The following is a 24,049-nucleotide window of genomic DNA, read 5'->3' on the forward strand; positions in this document are numbered from 1 at the left end:
TGAAGTACACTTTGCAGGCAGATTGCCAAACACCCAAATTTTGATCATGTAATGGTTGTAACTACAAGGACAAGTTTGAGAGCTAGTTTGGTCTAATGGTTAAGGCACCAGGCTAGAAAGCAGGAGATCATGAATTCAAGTGCCACCGTAGCCATGAAATCCAGTTGGATGACCTTGGGTCAGTCATACATTCTCAGCCAAACTCACTTCACAGGGTTGTTGTGGGGAAAATAGGAGAAAGGTGGTGTTGGATATGTTCACTACCTTGTATTATTTGTAAAAGTAATAAAAGCAGGATACAACTATTTTTCTTCTTTTTATGACCCTGTAATCCCTTGATTCGGGATACAAATAAATAATGTTGTAAATTCCATTTGTTCAATGCTGTGGCAACATTGAATCATTGCTGAGTGAATGGTTGTTAAGTGAGGAATACCTTAGGTAATTATTTGATAATATCAGACCATATCTGGCCTAAAAAGAATCTGGACTCAACTGGTTGCAGCAGATAATTATCAGAAACGACTCTTTCCTCTGAGGTAAACATCCAGACTTTTGTAATCCAGAATTGGTAACCTCGAGACCAGCCCTATATTGTAAATATTGGTGAATGTTTATTTTCATAAAAGTGCTGTTTTAATTATTTCTGTATTCTTATTCTAATCTTTTATTTGATTTCTAAATAAGGGCATTAAATGTTTATGAAGTATTGTTTCAATTGATAAGTGGGTAATGGCTCTGGAAATGATATCTATAAATGATATATTTATCATGGAAATACTGGATTTTGATTGTAGGCAATTCCCAACTGGGAGCAAGCATAGTAGATGCTTTGGATACCCTCTATATAATGGGTCTTCATGATGAATTCAGAGAAGGACAGGAATGGATTGAGAATCATCTTGATTTTAGTGTGGTAAGAAAATGTATCTCACAACATTATTGTTTGGAGAAACTTAAAATTTTATTCTACCAATGTTTAAAAATGATTTGTGATAATGGACATGAAAGCTTTGTAAAACTTCAAGCACACTTTTTATTGCAATTTTTTAAAGAGCGAATTGGTGTTCCTGTTGATTTGCAAGCACTTATTTGAGTTGTGCTAGTACTTTTTTCTTTTGCGCTCGTTTTTATGAGACTGCTTTTGAAATGTCCAGTGATATTTTGCATAATTAAGTATCATTGTTTTAGTTACATCAAATATTAAAATGTAAATTTAGTTAGCTTGTACTGGTTTTGTTTCAGCTATGCTCATGTTTTTCAGAAATCATATTTTTTTAAAAAACAGAAATCACATAAGAGTTTTCTTAATCCCCAGTCTTTATATTTGAACCATTTAAAAGTTGTATTAAAAGTTTTCACATCCAGTTTTAATTAATCCCAATTTAGCATTACATCCAAACTCAAGATAATTAATTTTCACTGTTACTAGTAGCAACAGTGGCTTACTATCCCAAAGAACTGCTATAAAGAGTAATTGCAATTTGTCCAAGGTAGAAGCAGAAATCCTCTGTTTATTTGCTGTAAGGATGCACATGAAATGTAAATGCAGTGTATTACTATTTAGTTTCTACCTAAAGAATCTTATCTTCTTATCTGTTTCAAGAACTCAGAGGTATCTGTCTTTGAAGTCAACATTCGTTTCATTGGTGGCTTGCTTGCAGCTTATTACCTCTCAGGACAAGAGGTAAGGGAGCCACTGTACATTTCTGTAAAAGTTTAAGGGTTGTTCTTAATTTTTTAAGGAAGTAAATGCTTGTTTTCTTCCCATTTCACAGGCTGTTTGGTAGGTAACCAGAACTAGTGAAGGCTGAGCCTCAATTTATGTCTAAATGAAAAAACAACAACACTTGATGTGGTCTCAAAAAATAGTATACTGTGAAAATCTTAAATTTTATTTATTTTCCATAGTTAAAGGAAAGTCCTTTGGGTTCCCTAATGAATTTATTGATTTTTCACTTTGGATTTAGTACTAGGGAAAATAGTTATGAACTAGCTTATCTATTATGATGGTTTGCAGAATTTAATTTTTTTTACTTAAAATTTGAGTTACATGTTTTTGGTTGGAGAAAGTGGATCAGATTCAGGTATATACAGAGAATCAGTACTGAGATGATATAGCCATATATAAATCCTAATTATTCATTTTATTCCTAATATGAGAAGAACTGCTGAGATGAAAAATTAATCACAGTCAATGTTTAATAATAATTCTTTTTATTTTGAAGTTGCAAATATCAGTTTATTTTTATTATGTAATACATTTTATATTGGACTTTAGCTTAAAATAACTCTGAAAACAGATTCCAAGTAGAAGTACACGGCAGCCTTTGCCTCTTTATAAACTTCAAGATTTTTAAGAAAGAGGAAGGAAGGAGTAAAGAGCAACCTCAAACAATTTTTTTTAAAAAATATACAATTGACTGAGCACAAATTAATTTGATAAAAAAAGCTGAGAATGAGCTTTGTTAAAAGAATGAGCTTTTGAGTTTCTGGAAGACTGATTAAGGCAAATAATCTTTTAGAGACGACAATGGCTGTATCAAAAAATGCTTGCCTAATGAATGCAAAACAGAGGATAATTACATCATAGTAAAATTGGAGGGGGTAATATAGAACATTCAGTGTTGTTTGGGGTAAACTTTCCACTTATACACACAACTATTCATATTCATTTCATTTTTGAAAATTTAAGAATCATTCTATACCTTTTGGGTAGTTTTCAATCAGATTTTACCAATGAAATTTTGATGATCTCTAAAAAATGTGGTTTGGGGACTAAAATGCAGCAGACTGTCAATTTCTGCACTTGGGAACTTACAGGAATCTGGTTATTACATTAGAGGTCCTTTTAATGATTTCCAAATACTTTTTGGTTTTTTTCTTTTTGTTGTTTTAAAAAGAAAAAAAGAAAAATGGTGTTACGAGGTTATGCGCTTATATGAAGAAGGTACTACTAGCACCAATATTTTATATCTCCTCTGAGCTTTTCATTAACTGATTCAGCATTCACTTCATTTCGTTTTGAATGATCACCTAGAATTTATGAACACCCCACTTTTAATAATTAGCTAAGAACCAGAGATCTATTCTCGAGCTTTAATGGCATATATTGTACTCACCAGGAAGACTTCAAAACTGGTTCCTTTTCCTTTTTCAATGCTTCAACATTGTATTGATCTTTCTGGTTATTTTTTAGCTGGATCTTGGCTTCCTTTTAAAGGTGAGCTCCTCTTTTTTTAGGCCGCAGATAAGTGGAAAGTGTACAGTATATCCCTCATTGGACAAAAAGGAAAACCAACCAACCCCCCCAAACCCTTTTGTCTTTTGTGCCACAAGAGGAATACTTGTTCATCCAAATATGATACTAGGCTAGTTCCGCTTTTGCATTAATTACGTTACGCAATTACTTTAACAGCATCTTAACTCCTGTAGCCTTCAATTGTATGAAGAATTGTATAGCATTTACATGGAGAAAGTAGAGAACCTCCTAGGATTTTTTTCTCCAGTTTATATTAATGCCATTATTGTTCAATATATATTTATGTACTGAGCTTAAATGGACTCCAGAAGATGGTAGAGGACAGGAAGGCCTGGAGGAACGTTGTCCATTGGGTCACGATGGGTCGGACACGACTTCGCAGCTAACAACAACAACAACTGAGAAAATTATCTAGAAGACCTTTGCCATCCATTAAATAGATAATTAAGTCAAATAAATCCAGACAAGATGTAGAGATCACTGATAAGTTTGTTATAAAAAACGGCTGTTATATATTAAGTATGCAAACGTAAAATATTAAACCTGTAATGTTATTTTTATTTTACTGCACTAAAAAGAGCCGGACGTGAATGCTTCTGCCTTCCTTTTTCCCCTTCACCCCACATTTCTCTCTCTAACTTCTCCACTTACCTCACTTTCCTACTATTTTTATTTTTACTTTGTTTTACATTTTGTTAAGTTTAATAAAATTATTTTTAAAATGTATAGATCACTGAAATCTATTCCTTCCTACTGGCATAGTGGTGGAAAGGAAAATGCTGTGGAAGAATAGTTATGTAGATGTGTTTCAGGAACACTTAGAGCGTTCCACATTGAACATGGCTTCCTTTTGAGTAGACATGTTTAGGTTTGGAACGTTAAACAGCAAACCATGGTTCAGCTGTCTTTCTCCATCTGTTTCAGCTGTTCAAGATAAAAGCAGTGCAACTAGCAGGAAAGCTCATCCCTGCCTTCAATACACCCACAGGAATTCCTTGGGCAATGGTGAATTTGAAAAGGTATGAATGTGGGTACAGTGAAGAATAATGTAAAACATCTGATTATTTTTTCCTTGTGTTGTTGAAGATTAGCTAAGCAGTTTAAAGAATTTACCGTATTTTTCGGACCATAAGACGCACTTTCCCCCCAAAAAAAAGTGTGGGGGGAAAAACGAGGGTGCGTCTTATGGTCCGAAGGTGTGGTACCCCAGATTCTGCTCCTCCCCAATCGCCCACCAGCCCTGGGAGAGCCCCGCGCAAGTGCCTCACTGGCCTCTGAACCCTGCCTTTCGAGCAGGAGTGGCTATAAAGCCCCGGGCTCGACAATCAACCGAGGGAGATCTGTGCAGCAACCCTGCTACCTGTCCTGCCAGCCGCTCGTTGCTCTGCCGATCAGCTGGGAGGCTGAGACACCAGATTTTATCCACGGACCAGAGGAGAACACCGCTGATCAGGTGGGAGGCTTGGATTCCGGATCCGACGACGCTAGCCAGCTGGAAGTCCTGGCGGGTGGCCCCGACACCGCCGAACAACCGGGAGCGTCGACAACTTCTCTGGGGGCTGCCAGTCAGCTGGGAGCCCGGGGCTTGACAGCTGCTCCTGCTCAAAAGCACCAGCACTCCCAGGTGACTGGCAGCCACGAGAGAAGGTTGCTGATGCTCCCAGCTGTTCGGCGGCAGCAGGGCCACCCGCAGGGACTTCCAGCTGGCCAGCGGCATCGGATCCGGACTCCCAGCCTCCCACCTGATTAGCGGTGTTCTCTGGTCCGCGGCTCAAATCCGGAGTCTCAGCAGGCAGGAGCCCGGGATCAGCATTTCTGAATGGGATTTCTAAGTGCGACTCAGCTGATCCCGGGCTCCTGCCCGGCTTGCTTGCGGAAAAGAGGCTGCTTGCTAAGTGAGCCCAGGATCAGCTGAGAAATCCCACTCAGAAACGCTGATCCCGGGCTGCTGCCCAGCTCATTTAGCAAGTAGCCTCTTTTCCGCAAGCAAGTGAGTCAGGCAGGAGCCCAGGCGACACCGGAGCTTGCGGCTTTTCCGCAGCACAGACCCGAGGACTGCTTCGTTCCCACTCGTCCTTTCACAGGACCCGGGCTGCCTGCACTGGTGAGAAAAGCAGCGCTTCTTTTTCTGCAGTGGTGGAGCGCAGGCGTCACTTGGGAAAGACTCCGCGAGACGTCCCTTTGTAGCACATTTCCCCTTATTTTATATATCGGAGGTCTGAAAGGCAAGCTGCTCCCAGGGTGTAAAAGTAGAATCCAAATTCTTGTTTTCCTGCTCTAAAAACTGGGTGCGTCTTATGGTCAGGTGCGTCTTATGGTCCGAAAAATACGGTACATAATGTGATGCTTTGGGTTTATTTGACTGCTCCAAATTGTGCTTACTCTATGTTAACCACACAAACCTAAGGTGTACTACAATTTTATTTTTATTTGTTAAGTGTTATTCTTTCCTTGCTTTTTTGTTTCTTGTAAATACATTTTCTTAGCCTTTTCCTATCGTTTTCTGATTAGTGGTGTAGGTCGCAATTGGGGCTGGGCTTCTGCTGGCAGCAGCATCCTCTCAGAATTCGGTACGCTCCACATGGAATTTGTACACCTCAGCTATTTGACTGGCAACCCTGTCTACTATGAAAAGGTAGGGTTTGTACCTCTTTCTGATATATTTATACAGTTCGAGACTTGTGAAGATAGAGATAAAATGGAAAAATGCATGTGTATCTGTGTTTACGTGGATGTAAAACGCCTACTTACCTCTTTTCTCAATATTTTTAAATGTAATTTTAAAACAGGTTATTAGTTCAACTAACATTCCTAATTCTTTAAAATACAATAAGGAGGTAATTTATAAAAGAAATCTGATTTTAAAAAAATCAGAGGAATGTTGAGAGGAAACTGTGGTTACCTTTTTTTTCCTCATTAAGGTTATGCATATTCGTAAACTGCTTCAGAAAATGGACCGCCCTAATGGACTTTATCCAAACTACTTGAATCCAAGAACTGGGCGCTGGGGGCAGCGTAAGTATTTCATTCATATAAATTGCAAATTGAATTTGTTTCTTGTATGAATGTACGTATGTATTTGTCAATGAATTCACTTGAAACTTCTTCCAAAACTCAATTTAATGTCATGATTAGTTACTGAATAATCTTTATGGATGTAGGCTCAAAGGTCAACATTTTCAAAGCTCTAGTTTCTTACTTCATTGCTATGATAATTATGATTTGAGATGGATTCCTGAACTGGACCTCCTGTGGATGCTTGTAATCATAATTTGCTTCCAAAAGCCAAGTGATCCTGAAAAGGGATTACTGCTGTTTTAATCATTAGAGTTTAGCTAGTTGCTAAAGTGTTGTTATGCCTATCTTTTTCTATTAGACATTACAGCACCAAAGCATGGTCTAATTTTATTGTCTTGTTCTAAACCCAGCCTTTTCGTCCATCACAAGGTCTTCAGATTCAAGCCAATCAATTAGTTTCTCCTGATAAGCATATATTTTGCAGATCTGATTTAATAAATAGGTTAGGTAGTAGTTAGCTGGATCATCTAACTAAGGGGAATAAGAAGAGATAAATTGACATTAAAAAATAGGCCGAGTATCCAGAGGAATTTCTTGCCAGTAAGAACTATAGAGTCAAGTACGGTAGTATCTCTAGAAAGTGGAGTTCCCACTGGATGTTTTCAAATGGACTTTGAATCATCACCTGTTGGGGACAGTTTAGAGCAGGGGTGTCAAACTTCCAATATCATGATAAAGGGAATTAAAATAAAACAGAATGATTATAGACTGAGAGCTTTTGCTGATGACTTGGTTGTGACAGTATCCCAACCGCTACAGTCGGTTGTAGACTTGATGGAAATTATAACTCAGTATGGTAAGGTTTCTGGGTTTAAGGTGAACAGTAATAAAACTAAGATATTATCCAAGAATTTATCTACGAGTGAAAGGGATATGTTATCTAACTTAACAGGTTTTGAAATAGTGAAGAAGGTTAAATATCTAGGAGTGCATATTGCAGCCTCAAATGTAAAATTGTATAAGAATAATTATGAAACACTATGGTTGAAGGTACAAAGGGACTTAAATAATTGGAAAAAATTACAATTATCACTACTGGGAAGAATTGCAGTTGTTAAAATGAATGTTCTACCAAAGTTCCTCTTTCTGTTTCAGATGATACCTATACTGAAAAAGGATGCCAACCTTGATCAATGGCAGAAGGGTATTAACAAATTTATCTGGGCGGGGAAAAAACCAAGAGTTAAATTCAAGATTTTACAGGATGCCAGGGAAAGAGGGGGACTCAAGGCGCCGAATTTGAAATTGTACTATGATGCGGCTGCTTTGACCTGGGTTAGTGATTGGCTTAATTTAACTAACAAGAGAATACTTCATCTTGAGGGATGGGATTTGGTATATGGATGGCATGCATACTTGCTTTATGATAAGAAGGTAGACAGGGCTTTTAAATCCCATATTCTTAGAAGTGCTTTACTGCGTGTCTGGGAAAAGTACTATAATAAGTTAAATTATAAAATACCGATTTGGGGAATTCCTGGACACGCGATAGAGGGTGTATCTATGGGAGTGAGTATGGATATGGTTTCTTATAAGGAACTACTCAAATTGCAAGGGAATGATTGGCAACTTAAATCAGCAGAGGAGTTAAGACAAGAAAACATAAATTACTCTTGGTTTCAATATACCCAATTGAAAGCTAGGTGGAAGTCAGATCAAAAGGTTGGTATCACAATTACAGATCAAAATTTAGTAAAGCAAATTAGAGATTCAAAATGTGCACATATAAAGAGGATATATAATGCTTTAATTAAATTGGATTCGGAAACGGAATTGGTTAAAGATTGCATGGTAAAGTGGGCACAAAATATTCAGGAACCAATCTCGTTGGACACCTGGGAGATAATTTGGGTTAGAAATGTTAAATTTACCCAGGCTCAAAATTTAAGAGAAAATTTTTACAAAATGTTTTATAGATGGCATCTGGATCCCAAGAAGTTGTCCAACATGTATCCTAATCTGCAGTCTAAGTGTTGGAGGTGTGGTAGCTTAGAAGCTACCTATTTCCACATGTGGTGGACTTGTAGAAACATAAAAGCCTTCTGGATTAAAATTTGGTGGAACATTCAAAAGATTTTTAAGAGGAAGATAAAGTTTTCCCCGCAATTGTTCTTACTGGGTATTGTTGTAAATTGTGATGTCAAAGAGACTAATCTGATGTTGAATATGATAACGGCAGCACGGTTACTGGTGGGACAATATTGGAAGAAGGACAATCTGCCCACGGTAGAAGAATGGGTGTTTAAAGTTTCTAATCTTGCAGAAATGTCCAAGATTTCTGCTTATTTAAAGGATCACTCACAGGAGAGATATATTTCAGTTTGGAGGAGATGGATAAATTATATTGAAAACAAATATGGGACCAAAAAGTTCCATTTAGCTTATGAGTAGAATTTAGTGGGATATTGTTATTGTTAGTAGTTATGCTAAGAGAGAGTTAAAGCGCAGTACGAATTTGGTTGATTGTATATTGTGTAAATTTTTATTTAGAATATGATTGTTGTAACTATAATCCTGTATTTAGCTCTGGGAAGTGGGGGGGGGAAGTGGGGGGGTTGGGGTGGGAGGGATTTGGGGATATATTGTAAAATATTGTAAAACTTTAATAAAAAAAAACTTCCAATATCACGTGACGTGTTGTGATGTATCGCAACTTTTTTTTCATTGTCTGCAATGGGGTGGGTGCGGTTTTGGCCTGATGTATCTGGCCTGTAGGCCAGCAGTTTGACACCCCTGGTTTAGGGGAATTGTACTAAATGACCATGAGATCACTTTCATCTCAATTTTATAATTGTATTGTTCTAACAAGACTCATCAAGCAAATCAATACTTTTCATAATTGTTATAGGAAACGATGGTAAAAACAAAATACTTGTGGAAATACTGTACAATAATGCTGTGGGGATGAAATATATGTGCCTGTTAGACCAGATTTTATATGCAAACGCACACACATTTTCTTCTATGACATACATTTTAAGGATTTGGGATCAAAAATACGCTCTTTGAAAAATAAATACCATTGTCCTATATTGATAATTGAGGAAAACAGTATTTCAAACATTATTCAATTTTCAGTAAACTTATTTTCCATTATTTGATGCTCTCTAAATTGTTTTAATGAAATGTTTTATTTCATTTTTGTTGCACCATTCAGATACCAGTGGAGCACATCTTTTTACTAATGTAGTGTTGTAATTTTACAATTTTCAACTGACAACCAGCATGGGGTAATGATTAAAGTGTTGGAATACAATTAGGGAAAACTTACATTCAAGTCCACGGAAACTTCCTGAGTGACTTTGGGCCTGTTGCTCTAGCTCAGAGTGCTTGGTTAGCTCCAACTAAAGCACCTTTAACTCAGATCAACTATTTGATGATTTGACTTAAGATTTTGCTCAGAATGGTGGCTTATAAAAAGTTATTCTCTATGTAAGTTGAATTTTATCCAGTTACAGAGTCCTGACTATGTAGTTTCTGATCAAATTATTGAAAACCTGAGAATTGCTATAACATTTATGAAAATAGATTCCAGGTAAATCTATCTATTACTAAAACCCTTATGCCTATAACTTTAACTGGGCAAAATATGCATCGTTGGATAAAACATTTTGAACCAAAGTACCTCAAATGGGCTAACTTACTGAATGCATCCAAAATCTCTAGGGCCCATGATTCCTATGGAATTGAAATTTGGCAAATTTTATAAAACATTTTATGACAAAAAAATTACCATAAAGCATTTTTATGACAAAATACAAGGCATTTATTGTGATGTTTGATTGTGCTGTACAGTTCAACATGGGCTATTTCAAAGCAAATATAGCTTCCTGAATTTTTAAGAACTTTTAAAGTATATTAGAAGCTCTGCCATTGTTGGAGACATTAACGAACCTGGTAAGGAAATATCTCTGAAACAATAGCCCAGGTATCACAGTTTGTCTAGTTATAACATAAGGAGAGCATCATTTCTTATATTGCTAGATGAAGTGTGAAAATATTTCTAAAACATTAGCATTTTTAATCCAGGCTTGTGGATTTTGTAATTGCAAATCTCAGTAATCTTTCATACTCACAGTTTTATATTTTATATGCTCCCTGTCTCTTTCTCTTGCAGATCACACATCCATGGGTGGTTTGGGAGACAGTTTTTATGAATACTTGTTGAAAGCTTGGTTGATGTCAGATAAGATGGACACAGAAGCAAGGAAAATGTATGATGATGCTATTGAGGTGATTATAGTGCATTGATTCCCCCTTTTCCTCAAGCAATTACTGATTGTATTTTTTCAAGAATCAGAATGAAAACAAAAATGTATCCTTAACTTAGCTCATCTGGTTCTCTTACTTGAAAATGTTGTTTGGGGATTGAATACATCATGAGCAGAAGAACTAAATATAAATAAACACTCAACTTACAACCACAACTGAACTCGAATTTCTGTTGTAAACTGAGACAGTTGTTAAGTGACTTTTGCCCCTTTTTACGACCTTCGCTCGCTGCCACTTGTGCTAGCCACGCCCACCCACCCCCTGGCTTATTTTTGGGGTACAGCAAACACCTGAATTTTGATCACAGGACCATGAGGATGCTGCAACTTTTTCAGTGCCACTGTAACTTCAAATGGTCACTAAATGAACAGTTGTGAGTTGAGGACTGCCTGAAGTCTAAACCAGTGGTCCCCAATCTTTCCAGCATGGTGGCCTGGCGCTGGGGGAGGCATATAAGTAGCAGGTGTATGCACGCATACACAGCTCCATTTGTGTGAGTAGTGTGTGCACACTCCCTCCACTTGCGCGAATGGAGCTTCCTGCATGAGTGAAGGATGCTTGCAGTTGTGTACGAAGCTCCGCTCATGCGAGCGGAGGGTACTTGAGAAGAGGGCACTTGTGCTCCAGCGCAAAGCGTACTTGCATGAGTGGAGAGCACTCGTGCATGAAGCTCCATTCATGTGAATGGAGCTTTGCAAGCAAGCACATTCCACTCATGCAAGTGCAACTTTACATGCATGCACCTGCCCATTTATCAATAAATTGAGGCCATGAATCATTAAAATCATTATTGGTTGCCTATATTAATCATTTCTGCAAATAACTGAATATTGGTAGTCCTCAACTTACAACAGCTCATTTAGTGACTGTTCAAAGTTACAACGGCATTGAAAAAGTGACTTATGACCATTTTTCCCACTTATGAATGTTGCAGCATCCTCATGGTCATGTGATCAAAATTCAGACACTTGGCAACTGACTCAGATTTATGACGGTTACAGTGTCCCAGGTTCATGTGATCACCATTTGTGACCATTTAGATTTTAGATTTAGATTTTATTAGATTTATATACTGCCCTTTTCCCGTAGGACAGGCAAAATCAATTGGGAAGCCAGATTCATTTAACAACTGTGTTACTAACCTAACTCCATTTTCTTTGTCCAGAAGCCAATTCCCATATAATTGATGAAAACATCTAAAAATATTAAATCTTAAATTTGAGTTGACACCAATTTTGCTTCTTACTGAGATGAAGCAATATATTTAATTTAAACATTAATTTTACTGCATCTTCAACAACATATATGCGATAAGGTCATTTCTAAAATATTTCCTGTTGAAATAAGATCATTTCTAGAATATTATTTCTTGTTGAAAGAGATGTCATCTAAAATACTTTTTGTTGTTCAGTCACAAAGTCGTGTCTGACTTCGCAACTTAATGGACCATAGCATTTAAGGCTCCCCTGTCCTCCGCTGTTTGCGAGAGTTTGCCCAAATTCATGTTCAAATCTAAAATATACTGACATTTTAATTGTTTTAGGTCTTATTTGTTAAATGAAACATGCAAAGAAAATTATATATATATAATTATATATATATATATATATATATATATATATATATATATATATATATATATATATATATATATATATATATATATATATATATATATATATATATATATATATATATATATATATATATATATATATATATATATATATATATATATATATATATATATATATATATATATATATATATATATATATATATATATATATATATATATATATATATATATATATATATATATATATATATATAATTCCCCCGCACATGCGTGCTAGTCGTTTCCGACTCTAGGGGCCGGTGCTCATCTCCGTTTCAAAGCCGAAGAGCCAGTGCTTGTCCAAGGACGTCTCCGTGATCATGTGGCCGGCATGACTAGATGCCAAAGGCACATGTAACGCTGTTACCTTCCCACCGTAGTGGTCCCTATTTTTCTACTTGCATTTTTACATGCTTTCGAACTGCTAGGTTGGCAGAAGCTGGGACGAGTAACAGGCGCTCACTCTGCTACGCGGCACTCGGGATTCGACCCGCCAAACTGCCGACCTTCCGATCGACAAGTTCAGCGTCCTAACCCACTGAGCCACCGCGTCCCTTATATATATATATATATATATATATATATATATATATATATATATATATATATATATATATATATATATATATATATATATATATATATATATATATATATATATATATATATATATATATATATATATATATATATATATATATATATATATATATATATACGTGTGTGTGTGTGTGTGTGTATGTGTGTATAGTATATTTTTATACACACACACATTTAAAGAGTTTTGAGAAAAGTTAGAAAATTAGAAAAACAAAAATTATAAACAGACATTCTGGTAACCCCTCTTTCCCCCAGCCAGCCAGCCACTAATTGCAACTTAGATATTTTTATACTTTAGACATTATTACTCATTTCTGTTTGGATCATTTTAATTATTTTTGTGACTTCCTCAAGTTTTTAACTTTTCTTGATACATGGGTTTTCTTCAAAATCCATAATCTAAGTGTCTTAGCTTGTCTTGCTATTCAAGCATTCCTGATTGAATTTGGTTACATTTCAGCTGTGAATTTATATCAGTACTTTTTCCATTGCTGCATATGCTTCGATTTTAGCCTTCCAAAGTTGTATTGACAGCAAGCTTTCTCTTTTTCAGTGTTGCGCTAGATTGATTCTTGCCATTGTTACTATGAATATTAATAAATCATGATGCAAAAATTTCTTTAGATTTATATCTAATGAGAATATTTGTGATTTTAACTCATGATTTATTTTCTGAATTTTTGGCATATTTTGGTAGTTTGGTATAGTTCTCTCCAGTAATTTTTGATTATTTTTTTATGTAAAAACCACATATGATAAAAAAAAATCCTTGCTTGTTGTGGTATTCCCAATTTTAATTATTATATGATGTATTCATTTTGGCAATTGTTAATTAGTTAAAAACCACCTGTAGAACATTTTGTACCAATTTTTACTTTTTATTTTTCCAGTTATTTGCAAATGCATTAACTGTGGTAGATTTCTTCTTTCATTAAAAATTATTGTGTCTTTAGTTTGTTTTTTGTGTCCAGATATATCATATTGGCATACGTAACCAGATCTTTCTTACTGTAACTATCTTTGAAATAGAAATCATTTGATTTTGATGACGTTTGGGATGAAATTGTTAGGCTTTTTGGGAATTCAAAATATTTAACAGACTTTCTCTCATAACTTCAGATTCTTGTCTTCTTTTGTTCCCTTATACCACAAGTATCTGTGAAGCCTCTTCCTTGGCTAAACCTACTTTTTCTGTAGTACTTATTGCGTTATTGGAAATATTGCCCCATTCTGGCTGGCTGTGATGGATAGCTTGCTCTATAATGTAATTTGAGATCGGAAAATGCTAATTCACGTTTCTTTTATGGCTTGGATAATTTTGAATTTTACTGTTGGTTTTTAAATAATTAATACAAATATATTAATTGTTCTTTGCCAATCCTGCAATTTTTTTAAATCTGAGGTTTGAATTGCTGCCATTTTAATAAGTGTACCCTAAGTAATATATTCATTTTTAATTGATAACATAGGAAAGTTTAAAACTTTTTCACCTGTTAATATTGTGTTTTATTTTTAGTCATAGTTTACTGTATTTCCTTTAAAATATGTGTTGATTGCATCCTCTCAAGGAAGGTTTAATTATTTAAATTTAATATTTACTGTTTGCCTTTTATGTGTACTCTCCATCCAAGTTTTGAATGCTTCTCTGGAATTCATTTTGTTTAAGACATTTTATTTAAAAAAGTCCATTTCAAATTATCAAAAGACTTTTTCCACATTAAAAATATTATTGATATTTTTTCTTAATTTTGATAAATTATAGTACTTTTATGATAAATCTGTTATTACCTTTTTCCCCATTTTGAAATGAAATCTATATGAATAATTTATCAAGTTATTTCTTCATATGTTCAGCTAGTGGATTACTTATCTGAATTTGCAGTAGTAAAGAAATTGTTTGATTTCTTCTTCTTATTCCCAAGTTTTGGGAATTGTTTTTGTTATTTGAATTTCATTCATTGCATTTAGCAGTGGTTCTGCTAGGGTTTTTTTTGCTTTTTATCATACAGAGCTTTATTAATTTTAATTTTTTATTGTTTTTCATATCTTGAATTGTTAGTAATTTGCTTAAAATTTCTCATTTTTAAGTAAAGTTTTAAGATCTGAGTTTTCAGTATATATACTTCTAAATTAATTTTGTTCTTAAAATTTGCAAGTTCTTCTGTTATTTCTGACCTTATATCTAATAGTTTATTATGTTTATTGCTGTTATCACCCTTTTTTATTTCTCTTTCCTAATTTGATATACTTCTCTGGTGTACTTTCATTTTCAAAATAATTTTGTTTTATACACTTTTTCTTCTTTTGCAGTTCTTCTGTTTCCAATAAATCTAAATGTTGTTTCAATTTATTTATTACTTCCAATGCTTATTGATCTGGTTTGGTTTTTTAATTGTGATTTTAATCTATTTTTTTCTGGTATGCCGCAAGTCTTATTAAGATTCCTCTTATATTTATTTATTTTATTGGATTTGTATACCGCCCTATTCCCGTAGGACTCAGGGCGGTTTACAGGGCAGTTAAAACCATGAATACAAAAATTTAAAAACAAATTAAACAAATTAAATTCAAGCCCCAAGAGTAAATCTAAAACCCAGTTAAATTAACAACCCCACAGTCTGGACTTATATAAGCTTTAGTTGACTCCCATATAGTTGTTTCTATCATCCTTACACTCATATTTATTTTTTTCTTTTTTGTAATATATTCTTAAAGTAACAACATTATTTATCCTCTAAAAAATAATTTTTCTTCCTGAAAGCAAGATATTAAAATCGGAGCATGGTTTGTGTATATCACTGAGCAAATTTGTTTTTCTTTATTGATAGAGGGTGTGAGAGCTTTAGCTGTTATACCTCCTTGATCATTGTTTTCCCTACTTATCAGTTTTAACTCTTAGTCAAAAACCTTTTTGCAGTATCTTGAACTCCAATATAATGTGATTATTTCTTCCCATGGTTCTCACTACATTTAACTATTCAACCAGCTCTGTTAAAATCAGCTCTAGAGAGCCATTCTTTGGGGCTTTTTTCTTTCATCTTCTGCATTATAAAACAGGCAGGCAGTAAGATCACTGAGGAATGTTTGGGACCTTACTATCTTGGCTATCCATCCAACAGATGTCCAGGCAATGGAAGATTTCCATCATTACTGTAGCTCTTGTTCCTGAAAGTTCTCTAGATTTCTGCCTGGCCTCACAGTCTATAATTTACTCCAACAATAAAAGCGTCATTGCTTTCCCTTCTTTGTAGTTTTACCTGAACATTCTTACTGGACTCATGCTAAAATTCCTAGAACCCATTGCATGTGTACATATCCGTCACATATAATGCTTGAGAATACAAAGAATAACTGGGCAGTCTCTCTTTTGCCTGATCTTTTCCCACAGCTATTGTGATTTCATTGCTTTTGATGTGTAGAAGACCAAACTTTCTTGAAATCTCTTCCTCTCCAGTCTCTCTGCTCTGGGTTTGATGGGGGGAGGCTCAGGCAAAGGAAAGATTGCCTATAAAAATCGCTTGCTCTCTGATTTTCTTTTACCTTCTGAGAAACTTTTTAGTTCTATTTACGGCCCTCATATATGAATCCATTCTGAGAATTCCGTATCTTCCATAATTGAGAACATTGGGTTTGTACCTCCTTTATCTTCCAAGAAGGCAGTTGGTCTACATTTGCACCCATATCCCTAATCTTTAGGGAGAAAATGAAGAAATGACAGTTCTCCATCCAAATTAAAAGAATTATTTAGATGATTACCATGTTGCTGAGATGAACGTGTTAGAAGAAAATATGCTCTGTTCCATGGCCAGGTAAATGAGCACAGGATGCCTGCTTGAAGTGGAGGTAGAGTTTATTTGATAGCAAAGTAAATGCACAATTCAGCTGATGAAGGTGGCCGAAAGATCAGAACACAGACAGTAGTAATATTTATAGTAATAATGACTTTGTGCATTAGATGTGCAAAATGAGATGTTCGTGCTCTAGAGAGGAAAGTTTTTCTCCTATGTGTACATTTTATATGTATAAATCTTTTCTTAAGTGTGGAATTTTATGAGGGGTTTGGCATTGGGAGTTTTGGATGAGGAGTCTAGTGCCTGAGGAGTAATGTTGTGATAAAAGATTTCTCTTATCTTGAGGGGATTTTGTTTCAATAGTGTTTTGCCTATAATTTTCTGAAGGGACATGCTTAATCAATTGCAGCCCAAGTGTCAGTACTGCTGGAAAATTTTAAGTGGCTGCTTTGTATCTTTATTTTGAGGTTGCTGGTGGATCAGGAATGGTTGAGATTGATGTCTGGCTTGGCTAGCAGAGATGTCATGGAGGTTCTTACCTTCCAACAAACAGCAAACACCTCCCCCCCCAATTGATGTCTACCCTTGACCTTTTCAGTTAATGAAGTCAAGGGGAGGTACTTTTTGAGTTTGTTTATTTGTGTAAATCACAAAACTCTTGTTTGCTTTCCCTTCTCACTTGCTCAGGGAACTAATATAAAAAAGTGTTATTTTATGGAATGTTTTGTCATAGCCGAGGAAGAAAGGACAGTTTGATAGTAATTTGTGCAGTTATTAACAATGTCTTACTAAATTGTTGCAAAAACACATGCCTTTGCAGAAATTTGAGGAAAAAATGGAAACAACTTCATATTTTTCTCTGGCCATGCTATAATGCTAGAGCAGGGATAGGCAACCTTGGCTCTTTTATGACTCGTGGACTTCAACTCCCAGAATTCCTGAGCCAGCATGGCTCAGCTTGGAAACCTCTCCCTTTCCCCTCAGCATGGTTAGCTCAGGAATTCTAGGAGTTGAAGTCCACGAGTCATAAAAGAGCCAAGGTTGCCTACTCCTGTGCTAGAGCATAATGCTATAGCATTATAGTGCTATAAAGCACTATAATGCAACTGAGGTTCTAACTTTAAGCTCCATAACTGCTCAACAATTCATTTTAATTGCATGAGAATCCAAAAGACTGTCTTTAGTAAAACATATTCAGAGAAATAGGAAAATTAGGCCAAGGTATGAACTGCCCGATCTAAGTTGAATTGTTCAGTTTGTTGCCATGTCTTAGTTATTAACTGACATGAAGAAAAATTGTTTCCAAAATTGATCCAATTGACCTTAAACATACAGGGCCCACACACTTGCTTCAAAAATGTCATTAATAGAAGAAGCATAGTGAGGAGTGGAGGAATGAGGGTAACACTTCCTAAGTAGTGGTCATCCATGTAGAAAGTATAAAAGGAACTCAGTGCTTAATTCTGCTGTGAAAGTGTATTAGTTTCTCTTTCTTTTCCCATTTCTCTTTCAATGGAGAGAGGCGAAATAGAGTAACTATATAGTTCTTGCCCTGTTCTGTAACTTCATGAGATCTGGTGTCTCGGAGGAGGAATATTAACAAGAGAATGAAAAGATGTTTTGACCTGTCATGGTAATTAAACGTGTATTTCCACTGCAGGCCATAGAGAAGCATCTTGTCAGAAAGTCTAATGGGGGCCTAACTTTTATTGGGGAATGGAAAAATGGGCACCTTGAGAGAAAGATGGGCCATCTCACATGCTTTGCTGGGGGAATGTTTGCCCTTGGAGCTGATGGTTCCCGAGATGAGAAGGCTGGACATTACCTACAACTTGGAGCAGAAATTGCACATACATGCCATGAATCCTATGACAGAACAAGTAAGTATCCTTGCCTATCTTAGGTTTTGAATGTGTTTTCTTGAGACTTGCCTTTGCAGTTGCAATAAGGTACAATTGAAGCAGAATTCTTGGAAGTGGAGGTTTTAGCTCCTCAATCAGGTATTTTTGTTTAAACAAGGAACATGCTGCTAGAGCCTTGGTGGAGCAGTGGGCTAATGCCTCCTTAAGTAACACCAGCTGCCTGCAATTAGTGCAGGTTCGCATCCCACCAGGCTCAAGGTTGACTCAGCCTTCCATCCTTCCGAGGTAGGTAAAATGAGGACCCAGATTGTTGGGGGCAATTAAGCTGACTTTGTAATAATGCCGCTTGGGGTGTGTGTGAAAGCCCTAATAAGCAGGCATATACATAGAATGAAGGCTACTGCTAAGCTTGTAAGCCACCCTGAGTCTTCGGAAAAGGGCGGGATATAAATGGAATTAAAATAAAAATAAAATAAATGTATTGAATATACTGTCATCTCCCACAACCCCTCATAAAACATGCACCATTTCTCCTTTCAACTAACTGTGAGAAAGCTTAACAGATGCTGTGAGAATAGCCAGCAATAATTTCCTGTAATAGGAGAAGTCAGAATAGTAGGAAATTTCTTCCTGTTAGTTTCAGATCATTTCCTTGGGTCATACTGCCTCTTCTTGCATTTATTGAATTCCTCTTCTGCCAGTTTCCCACAGCTTCACAAAAGCAGAGTGTAAATCTTAGTAATTTATTTATTTATTTATTTATTTATTTATTTATTTATTTATTTATTTATTTATTTATTTATTTATTTATTAACGGGACTTATATCCCGCCCTATCTCCCGAGGGACTCAGGGCGGCTAACAACAACAAAAATTAAAGGTCTCTGTACAGTAAATTAAAATTTAAAATTGAAATAAATTAAAGATTAGAGTTAAAATTTGTAAACATAATTAAAATCCCTGTCAGTCCAGGTCAGCCAGGTGGAAAAGGAGTGTTTTGAGGCCGCGGCGAAAGGACCGGAGATCTTGGGCCATCCGAAGCTCAGGGGGGAGCTGGTTCCACAGGGCTGGCGCTCCCACAGAGAAGGCTCTTCCCCTGGGGTTCGCAAGCCGACATTGTCTAGCCGACGGTACCCTGAGGTATATCAGGGCTTTTCAACCTTTTCACCCATTGTACCACTTTTAGGATATGGCAACATCCGAGTACCACCAGTTGCCTAGCAAGGTGTCAAAAACTTGATGACCAAAAAAAAATAATGATGAAGTATAGGTAGTCCTTGACTTACAACAGTTCACTTAGTGACTGTTCAAAGTTACAATGGCACTGAAAAAAGTGCCCCCCAAGACGCCTGCCCGCCTGGCGGCACTCTTCCTCCTATCCGAGTTTTCATTGTTGTGAACATTTCTATTGAGGATTGGCAGCAGGGCTGGGGTGGGGTGTGTTTGGTTTTTATTTTCCCCCTCTGTTGGGTGGTTGCAGCAGGTTTTGGTCACTTCACATGACCCCGGGACACTGTGACCGTCATAAATATGAATCAATTGCCAAGCATCTGAATGTAAATCACAAGACCCTGGAGATGCTGCAACATTCCAGCTGATTGGTGCTTCTTCTGGGCTCAGAACCGCCAGGATCAGCGCCAAGTTCCAGTTGGAGCCTGGCGCTGGTCCTGGCACTTCCACTGAGCCCTGACAGCCCCAAAGAAACCATGATCCTGGCGCTTTCGTTGAGCCCTGACAGACCTGCAACTCCAGCCATCTTTCGCTCAGGCTTGTGTGGTGCTGCCACCGGTTCAGCTCATTCCCCTCCCCCGCTACCACTTTTCTAGGATGGTTGCGTACCACCTGCCAGGTGCCAATGTACCACAGGTGGTACCCATACCACTGGTTGAAAAGCCCTGATCTATATGCTTACTGCAATAGTCTTAACATACAGGCTTTGCAATGAAATAACATTTTACATAACTTAGTAGCAAACTCATACTCTGTGGCCAAGCAATCTCTTTAAACACTAGAGACACCATCACACACACCCCTTTTTGGGGTGTGTGTGTGTGTGTGTGTGTGTGTGTTGCATGATAGATTTTCTGAAGGTAAGATAAAATAAGATAAATTTGCTGACAATATTTTTATTTGCATTGGGATACATACAATATTTTTCAAAAAAAGTTTGATATACATTTAACAAATTTATTTGCACAAAAATCTTGCATAAATATAGGTAGATGAACTTTAATTATCCATGAAAGACTTAATAGAACTTTTCTGCTCCATCTGAAAATAGAATGAATTTGTCAATTTAGGCAACAGTCAAAAAAGTTGTAAGTTGTGTCTTACATCTTGTATCAAAAATGCATGACGGAGTTACATTATTAATTTGTATAGGTGTTCTGTTTCCTATAAAAGTTACTTGGGTAGGCAGAAAAGCCTATAGGTCAAAAGGAATGGGAAAATTTTGTTTGAAGAAAGTTCTGGGTTCAAATCCATACTCGGTCATGTTAAAGAACACACAGGGCAAGTTGCATGAAGCAGAGGCAGTTTATTTTGACAGTATAATGTGCAGTACGGTAATCAAAAGGTAAGCTAGGAAATCAGAATGCTGAGAGTAGTGATATTTATACTAATAGTGGACTTTGCTCATAAGGTATGTAGCTGTATTAATTGAGGTGGTTTTGCCTGTGGAATGATTGGGGTGGGAGGGTTGACCAAGGTGGCACATGGGTATTTTCTTCCAACAGGTTCACTGTGACTATCTTGTCTGTGTCAGTAACTATCATTAAAAAACAGGCCCCCTAGGATGTGCTGTTAAATCCACAACCTCACCAGGAGCAAAAGCTTGACTTTAGGTAGGATGAGATAGTAAACATGGCCCCAACAATATGACAGTAAGGATCTAGTTAGCTCTCTGCCCCTTGCCCTCATTCCCACTCCCACCCCCCAGCTCTTTCAAAGATGAAAAGATCATTTCTAGCTTTGATACTGTGACACCTCTTTGTGAGAGTTGAATCATGATAATTGCCAGGAAAATATGCTACTAAAGAGAGCCAGTGGAACCTGTATTTCACTTCCCAAAATTTCAAATAGGAGAAGTTGCAGTATCTCCTTTAGCAGTTAAATTCTGTGTAGAGAAGGTGAGAAAAGTGAGGTTGGCCTCTCCAACCCAGACAAGTAAGGTAAGATTTTGCTTTTTTTAGGAGAGAAGAAGGGGATAGTTAGGGCTCCACTCAGTAGGCCCAAATTTCAAAGATTGAAAGGAGCCATATAGTGAAACTGATATATTTTGGGAATAAGCAATGTGTTCCTCATTCCTCCATAGGAGTTCTATAGACATAGTCACTTTTTTATACACAGTGCCATTTTTTTTCAAGGTTGGGGCCAGAAAACAGGCAATATATGAATATAAAATAGCAGCAAGTTCTCTATTCACTTGTTGTTCCTTAAGATACGAATTTTATAAGTTAAATACTTCTTAAATATACTACAACCATGCATACACTCAAAATTCGGAAATGAATTTAGATTTTTATCAAGTTTTCACAGACCTAACCAGATTCATAAGAACCGTCGCAACTATTTCTGGGATCATTAAAAACATATGTTAATGTTTCTTTTAGAGTAGCATTGTTGAACTTAGAAGTTATATAATAGAATGCTGGCTTAATTTTCTTTATTTTCTTTTGCAGCTTTAAAACTCGGGCCTGAAGCTTTCAAATTTGATGGAGGTGTAGAAGCAGTAGCAGTGCGGCAAAATGAAAAATACTATATATTAAGACCGGAGGTGATTGAGACATACTGGTATATGTGGCGATTCACACATGATCCTAAGTACAGACAGTGGGGCTGGGAGGCAGCACAGGTAATTATTAACTAGACTTCTTTAAAAAAAAACCTCACAGAGTTTACCTGCCAACCTTCATATTGTTCATATTAGACAGTTTTTTTCCTAGATTGTTCCTTCTTTGCTTGTGGAGACCTAAGGAAAAATGGCTTAATAAATTCTGATGACAGAATACGGGGAAAAGACTTCTAATTTCCAGTTTCTAATATTGCCTACAGAATGTTTTCATCTTACATTTAGATTTTTTAAGAAAGGATTTAAAGTTTGCCTTACAATAATGCCTTCAGTTGTAAAATGAGCATTGAAATGAAAATCTAATTAAAAATTATTATTTTTTTTCATGGAGGCTTGTTCAGGATATATAGCTTGGCAGCTGCACCACAAGAAAAGAGTCTCCTTCAAGGCTGTTCCAAGAAGGACAGCCAGGATCAAATTTCCCTCACAATAAGAAGTAGTGTGCCAAATAGAGGCTGCTTTGTAGAAAAAGGGTTTGCGTGTATTTTGCAACTTTCTAGAAAGGAATATTGAGATGACCTGTGTGCAGAGAGCATGGTGGCTGGGAAATTCTGAGAGTTGAAATCCACATGTCTTCAAGTTGCCATGGACCTCTCCTTATTATTGAAGAAGCATCTCTGTTTATAAAAGGGCTGTTTTGAATCTTTAGAAAGGAAATGCTTCAAGAAATTTTGAAAAATATGAAATAATTAAGTTAGGGAAAGAATCGTGCAGGACACAACACCTGGATTTTTTTCTTTTTCTTTTTCTTTTTTTTAATTCACTTTTAACATAAAATAGTAAAATACAAAAGCAAATAGTGAGGAACAAGGGGAAGGGGAAAAGGAGAAGTGTGGAAAAGGTGGGGGGGGGGAAAGTGTTGACTTCCAACTCCCTCTGTTACAGTAGAATAAGGCATTATCATCGAATCTCAACTTTTTACATTTCTATAATAGTATGAACTAGCCATTTCTATATCAACAAATCAATCTAATCAGCAAAATCCAAAATCATTTTTCCACCTCAAGCACAAAACCCAGAAGCGGTCTCCAAATAGAAATAAAAGTACTTATATTCTTTTCTTTTATCAAAACAGTCAGTTTAGCCATCTCTGTTATTCCATCAGCTTTTGTAGCCATTTGTCCATGGTGGGAATCGAAAAACCTGGATTTTTTTTCCAATTCCAACCTCTTTTACAATAGCTCTGCTCTGGACCACACCAAAGAAAAAAGAGGGAGGAGACTGAGAATGGAACAGTAGTCAACATTCCAGGGAATTATTTATCTTCCATGGGCATGGTTGGGGGATTTTTCCCCCTCTATAGCACATAGCTGGATTTGGCCATGTTCAGATTTTTATAATCTTCATAATTCTCCCTACATAACAAATTTAATCTCAGTTCTATTCTGCTTTCAGAGAGTTATTCTGTTGCTGGACAAATTGTCAAAACTATTTTATTTAATTTCTTTCTAGAGATATTAGTTGAGCAATATAAAGAATCAAACATACAAATATAGGAAAATAGAAATATTAATTTTGCTGATCTCATTTTATAAAGGAATAGTTATCTATTTCATCTTTCCAGCTATGGGTCATTCTGTTTCCATTTATTCTTAAGCTATGCTGCTCTTAATATTTTTTCTCATATCTTACTTTTGGATACTTATATTCTTGCTGAGCAAGAACAAGGGAGAAGGACAGTTGATGCAACAAGTATCTGCATTCTGGAAAAAAGCCA

The 24,049-nt window shown here is 36.2% G+C and overlaps 1 protein-coding gene across 1 annotated transcript in view; it reads left to right on the top strand.

Annotated features, from left to right (window-relative positions):
* The window catches only part of MAN1A2 (mannosidase alpha class 1A member 2), a 70,346-nt gene that overhangs the window by 40,731 nt on the left and 5,566 nt on the right, over positions 1-24,049 (top strand). Inside the window, exons 4-11 of the mRNA XM_081319435.1 lie at positions 798-916; positions 1,607-1,687; positions 4,187-4,281; positions 5,774-5,897; positions 6,184-6,277; positions 10,458-10,573; positions 18,282-18,501; positions 22,163-22,335. Of these exons, the coding sequence (XP_081175561.1) occupies positions 798-916; positions 1,607-1,687; positions 4,187-4,281; positions 5,774-5,897; positions 6,184-6,277; positions 10,458-10,573; positions 18,282-18,501; positions 22,163-22,335 (1,022 nt within the window). The remainder of the gene's footprint in view (positions 1-797; positions 917-1,606; positions 1,688-4,186; positions 4,282-5,773; positions 5,898-6,183; positions 6,278-10,457; positions 10,574-18,281; positions 18,502-22,162; positions 22,336-24,049) is intronic.

The sequence above is a fragment of the Vipera berus genome, assembly GCF_964194415.1.
Source record: "Vipera berus genome assembly, chromosome: 2".
NCBI lineage: Eukaryota > Metazoa > Chordata > Lepidosauria > Squamata > Viperidae > Vipera > Vipera berus.